The 6,000-nt window shown below is 38.2% G+C and overlaps 1 protein-coding gene across 1 annotated transcript in view; it reads left to right on the top strand.

Annotated features, from left to right (window-relative positions):
- LOC101290778 (protein notum homolog) overlaps positions 1 to 5,225 on the top strand; it is a 12,911-nt gene extending 7,686 nt beyond the window's left edge. The window contains exons 2-13 of the mRNA XM_004302681.1: positions 1,541 to 1,737; positions 1,827 to 1,909; positions 2,000 to 2,129; positions 2,224 to 2,303; positions 2,407 to 2,496; positions 2,681 to 2,805; positions 3,236 to 3,296; positions 3,616 to 3,669; positions 3,778 to 3,855; positions 3,930 to 4,035; positions 4,325 to 4,470; positions 4,971 to 5,225. Of these exons, the coding sequence (XP_004302729.1) occupies positions 1,541 to 1,737; positions 1,827 to 1,909; positions 2,000 to 2,129; positions 2,224 to 2,303; positions 2,407 to 2,496; positions 2,681 to 2,805; positions 3,236 to 3,296; positions 3,616 to 3,669; positions 3,778 to 3,855; positions 3,930 to 4,035; positions 4,325 to 4,470; positions 4,971 to 5,093 (1,273 nt within the window). The 3' untranslated portion in view covers positions 5,094 to 5,225. The remainder of the gene's footprint in view (positions 1 to 1,540; positions 1,738 to 1,826; positions 1,910 to 1,999; positions 2,130 to 2,223; positions 2,304 to 2,406; positions 2,497 to 2,680; positions 2,806 to 3,235; positions 3,297 to 3,615; positions 3,670 to 3,777; positions 3,856 to 3,929; positions 4,036 to 4,324; positions 4,471 to 4,970) is intronic.
- The last annotated feature ends 775 nt before the right edge of the window (positions 5,226 to 6,000 follow it).

Raw genomic sequence — 6,000 nt, 5'->3', positions numbered from 1 at the left:
AAAAAATTTTAATTTTTTTTTTTTTAAATTTGGTTCTGTCGACTAAGTAGATATTTTCGTCAACTAAGATATAACCTAAGCGACGGAATAATTTTTCGTCGCCTAAGTTATCATAAATAATCATTTATATTTATATATAAATGTTTCGTCGGCTAGGTAAAAATTTCCGTCACCTAAGATCTTCTTAGCCGACGGAATATTTTTCCGTCGGCTAGGTGAAAACTTAGGCTACGGAAGTTTTTCCGTCGGCTAAGTAGATCTTAGGCGACGAAAATATTATTGTTCCGTCGGCTAAGTGATTTTTTCCACTAGTGACACCATTAGATCTGTTTTTTAATGGGCTTGGATGGCTGAGATTAAAACAAAAAACTTAACACTTGTGTCAAATTTACACCGTTCAAAATCATTAAAAATAAATCCCTCATTTTGATGACTTAACGATCACCAAATTTTTTGAAAATTTGCATAAGTGATCTACTCATATAGCCTAACGAACTGAACGGTGGAGATTTGATTTTGTGATCGAAAAGTTCGTCAAATGATCTATCCCTAGAAATGAACAAAAAAATGGATCCCTCATTGAAAGGGCCCTGTATATATATATATCAGGCCGGATGTAGAGCGGACGTCCGCACTCCGGCTTAAAGTGCGGACTTCGTCCGTTCTCTGCCGTCTCACGCCGATGATGGCTTCTCTCCTTCCCGGACGACAACACAGGCTTCCAGGACGGCTTCTCTCCTTCCAGGACTGGCCGGCGACAAGTTTTTCGGCCAACCTTGATCAATCATGGTGTTTTCCGTCCAGAGCTTCAATCCGGCCGGAAAACTTGTCGTTGGCCAGTCCTGGAAGGAGAGAAACCGTCATAGAAGCCTGTGCTGTCGTCCGGGAAGGAGAGAAGCCGTCGCCGGCGTGAGACGGCAGAGAACGGACAAAGTCCGCACTTTAAGCCAGAGTGCGGACGTCCGCTCTCTATCCTTTCTGATATATATATATATATATATATTTATATATAGTGATCTGTTACAAGGATTGCAAGGTGAAGCTAAATTTATGGTATCATGTTAATGTTTGTTTTTGTACACTGAAAATTTCATAAAACAATTTGATTTTCATTTTTATTTTCCATACCAATTTATATATGGTAAAATTTGCCAATATATTCATTTACCATGGAGTGAATCTTGTTGTTGGTGGAACCATGCATTGGACCCAGAATACTTCTACCAAATAAAAAATTGGATCAGTTGATTTATAATCTTGTAGTTGTTGCGAAAGAGTCATGTTTTCACGTTTTGTCCCGTAAAACGAATCCCGTTATGTGAGCTGCCCTGTTAAACATATTGGCTAAAATTTTGAAGGCTCATGATGTTGGGCCCTTAACGCCCTGAGCCGGCCTGCTAGTTACGCATCGACTCAACCCGACCCGAGCATGACAATCAGATAACCCGCCTTTAATAATAAACATCGCCGTCCGTTTTGAACTCTCAACCGTCTCTTTGACTACGATGGCGGGGTCAACGGCGAACCTCAGACTCCGCAGCAGCCTTGTGTGGTGGAGAAAGTGGGCCAGGAAGGACTGGGCAATCGCCACCGTGGCCTTCACCGTCATTCTCTTCCTCTTTCTCACTCTCATCTCCAACTCCTCTGACTCCGGCGTCACCAACCCCTCCCATCCAATCACCTCCGCCGATTTAGTTGACCTGACTCTGCTGCACGACGCCGAACGAAGAGGCGCCCGTACTCAATCTCCCCCCAGCTCAATTTCGATTCTCTCCGCACAAATTGTTACCTCCTGATTTGATTTGCTCTCTTGTGTTTGATTGCAGTTTGCTTAGATGGGAGTGCTCCGGGATATCATTTCCGAAAGGGATTTGGATCCGGAGCGGAGAATTGGCTGCTTCACATTGAGGTTATTGATTCAATCTTTCTTTGGCTTCATTTTTACATGTTTTAGTAGTGATTTTGAGTATTAAGAATTGGTGAATGCGTTGTTGTATAGGGTGGAGGTTGGTGCAATACAATGAAATCATGTTCTTTGCGGAAATGGACTCCGTTAGGGTCTTCCAAGTACATGGATCGTAGAGTTCCGTTTTCAGGGATTTTGAGCTCTCATTCTTCAGAAAATCCTGGTAATTTTAGCTTAATTTTGTGATGCGAGTCATTGTTGAAGTTGGTATCCGGCTGATTAGTGTGTTTTGATTCTATTTTTGGAGCATTCTGTAGACTTCTTTAACTGGAACAAAGTGAAGATACGGTACTGTGATGGCGCTTCTTTTGCTGGCCACCCGGCAAATGAGCCCAAGGTAAATTTATGTTCAGAGACTTAATTATGTGCCCTTGTTTCTATAAATGGATGGATTTTCTTTGTTGGAGGAAGTTGACATTGCCTGTTCTTTTGTTTTGTAGAATGGATCAAAGCTTTTCTTTAGGGGACAGCTTATCTGGGAAGCACTGATGGATGAATTCTCGTCAATTGGCTTGTCAAAGGCGAAACAGGTAAGTATCTATGCATGTCTACAAAATTCTATGCATGTTTATGGACCAATGGTTACAAAATTGGTGTTTCACTCATGTTACACGAGCTGATTCTTCCACAATATTTTTCCACGACATATACTTTCAGGCATTCATGTTTAATTGAATAGTGTTGTCTAGTTTTGCTAATATGAAAATCTTACAGGCGCTTCTTTCTGGATGCTCTGCTGGTGGGTTGGCAACTCTTATACACTGTGATGACTTTCGAGGTCTTCTACCTAGGGATTCAACTGTCAAGTGTCTTGCTGATGCAGGTTTTTTTCTTGATGAGTATGTTTTTTGTGTACTTCTGCCTTGCACCAACATCTTTTAGCTAAACATTTCGGTGTGAAGTTTTTCTATGATAATTCATTTGTCTGAACTCATGTAGAGTCATATGTGCCTTTTCATCTAATATCCCTCTAATCGTAAGTTTCAAAAGATGGTGATGAAGTTGCTCCATTTTCTTTTTAAGTTCAGTCTTCAGGAACCTATCATTCTTTGAATACTTCTCACATACCATCTTCTTTTTTAACCAATTTGAAATGCTTTACTATCAGGCCACAGTTGGAATTTTCAAAGTCCTACAGGCTTTTATAAACTAATTGTTAGCATGTGTCTTTTCTTTTTCCCAGTCTGCATCCTATGTGCTCAGGATATTTATTGCATAAGATAACTAACTAGATAGATATTGAGTTCTTTTCTGTTTCCAACATTTCAGGAAAGATGTTAACCAAAACCGGACCATGAGAAATTTTTATCGTGATGTTGTGGTCCTTCAGGTTATGCTCTAATCTTAGTCCCTTGTCTAATCTTTACATGCTCTGTTGTGTAATCTTTTGCTAGGAGTAGTTGGAGTTAATATGGGGGATGCCCATCACTATTCAAATTGTATTTGAACATTTGAGAGGTGCATCTGCTTGCTTTTATTTTAGAATGACATATAATACATTTCATCCACTTTAATTTAATGTAGAAGAGCCACATGAAAGTCAACTCTTTTGTTGTGCTGGATAATGTTTCGACAGTATCTTCACCAGATCTGAGGTTTAGCTCAAGACTGATTAGTGATATCTCTTGATTGTTTTATCATGCTGTCAGGATGTAGCAAAAAGTTTGCACAAGGATTGTGTTGCAAAGAAGGAACCAGCTAAGGTTGGTGTATGTTTCACCGATTAAACGTGAGAGGTTGCTAGTTTTCTGCTCATTATGATACTAATATACTACAATGAGTAGCAGTAATCTCCTATTATTTTTGTGCAGTGCCTCTTTCCTGAAGAAATTATTAAACACGTTAGCACTCCTCTGTTCCTTGTCAACCCAGCTTATGATTTTTGGCAGGTATTTTTCCTCTGAATCCAATTTTTATTTGCTTGATCAGAATTTGTCTGATTCCTTTATTCTATTATCATTAGATTCAACATATCTTGATACCTGAAGCATCAGACCCGTATGGCTACTGGAAAAGGTGCAAGCTGAACATCCATAATTGCAATCCTAGCCAGATTGAGATACTTCAAGGTAACTGGATATGCATATCATGATCAACACATATTGACTGACGGTCCTTTGTTTGAGCCTATTTAGCTAAGGCAAGTCATATGACACTTTAAATGACACTAGCTCTTTATCTATTAATTTTAAACTGAAGCGGCTCATTGCAACCACTCATTCCTAGAATTATTGTTTATTAATAAACACATGCACTTTAAACTGAAAAATAGGATTTATATGTTGGGAACTTGTTTGATGTAGGATCATTATAAACAAAATATTGTGACAAACTAACTCATCGACTTGATTCATACAGGTTTCCGTCGTTCTATGCTAAATGCACTGAGCGAATTCCAGAAAAATAAGGATGGAGGAATGTTTATAAATTCATGTTTTATTCATTGCCAGACATGGTTTACCGAGACATGGCATTCACCCAGTTCTCCGCGAATAAACAATAAGGTGAGGATCTAGGTGAAGGTTATTTTTTGTTAAGTAGAATTTTCCCCCAGGAACTGGAAGTACTCTATCCCTGATTCCCTGTAGTGTGTTCCTTATAATTAAGTGAGAGAATCCTGTCGCCTCCTTCCATTTATGTTTGTTCAGTCCACCGAGGTTACTGTTGGATGCTTAGGTCATAAAGCTTTTCATAGATTTATTCTTCCATGCTTTTGCTCGTAGTTATGATATGTTCGTAGTCAGTTCCGTTCAGCAACTTGAAGCTGACGGTGAAACTTTATGACTGAAAAAATTGCAGCTGGTCAGCAGTTTAGCTACAACTGTTGGTTTTACCTAATGTGTACATGTTTTGATGTTCAGCAGAACTGAAAGCCGAAACCCCCTATTTCATTAGTATAATGTGAAATACGGCTCTTAAATTGTTATTCTGTTTTGCCAAAGAGTATTGATATTCTGTTATTTTTATTTATGCAAAGTTATCTGACTTATTTGAACTTTGATAGACAATTGCAGAGTCTGTGGGTGATTGGTACTTTAATAGAAATGTTGCAAAGCAAATTGACTGCCCATTTCCATGCAATCCCACCTGTTATCATATGAATTTCACTCAATTTTCACGAGGTTGAACCGACTCAAGAATACATCCCACTTATGAGTGGTCATTCCCAAGTTTAGACCTCTACAATCTCATTAGATTCTGGTGGAAATATTCCCTCGTCGCCGAGAGGCTGTAGATAACTAGAAATTGATACCAAAGGTGGGTAGAACAGAAAAGTTTATTTATATTTGATGTAAGCTCTTTAGACCGAGGAGAAAACATTTCTGTATTTTTTACATTGCAGAGTCAGTGTTAACCAGATGAAAATCCTTTGCTTTGAAGTTCTTTTGTACCTTTGATTACCTGCACAGAAATTATTCTTATTCTTATGTTGGATTTGTAGCAACTTTTCTGTTTCAACTGCAATGTAGTTTGTAAATTATCAGCGCTCTTCATATATCGTTCTTCCCGCACCAGAGGACCTCGTGAAAATAACCAATTTGGTCAAAGGAAAATGAGACAGTATTTATATCCTTTTATTTAATCAGTCATTATTACTGACGTTATCGTATTTTATTTTTTTAAATTGCGGTTGTTAATACTCAGCTAGTTTAACGGCATAGTCTATATAAAATATTAGTAAATAAAAAGTTGTAAGTTTGATTTATAAAAGATTAGTCTAACATTTGAGGTATTTTCCGAAAAAAAAATAAAAAATATCGTGGATTGTAGTGACACTCAGATGTCTAACAGGGTTGATCCACAGTCATCCACTTGGGGAGGAAATGATATGATAATGTCATATTCAAATGCCAATTTGCATGTTACGTTTGGATTATTTTTCCCCCACTTGTTATTTATTTTTTAAAGGTCTTTGTCGATTATGATAAAATAAGATAAAATAAAAGTCTTTGTACTTTGTCTGGCTGAGACGACTTGGTGTGCTGTCGGTGGCGAGGTGTGCTGTGTTCTCACAGAGCACAAGTCAATTTGTC

The sequence above is a fragment of the Fragaria vesca genome, linkage group LG6 (assembly GCF_000184155.1).
Source record: "Fragaria vesca subsp. vesca linkage group LG6, FraVesHawaii_1.0, whole genome shotgun sequence".
Lineage (NCBI taxonomy): Eukaryota > Viridiplantae > Streptophyta > Magnoliopsida > Rosales > Rosaceae > Fragaria > Fragaria vesca.
Note: the sequence above shows the minus strand (reverse complement) of the source record. Positions and strands in the feature narration are given on the sequence as shown.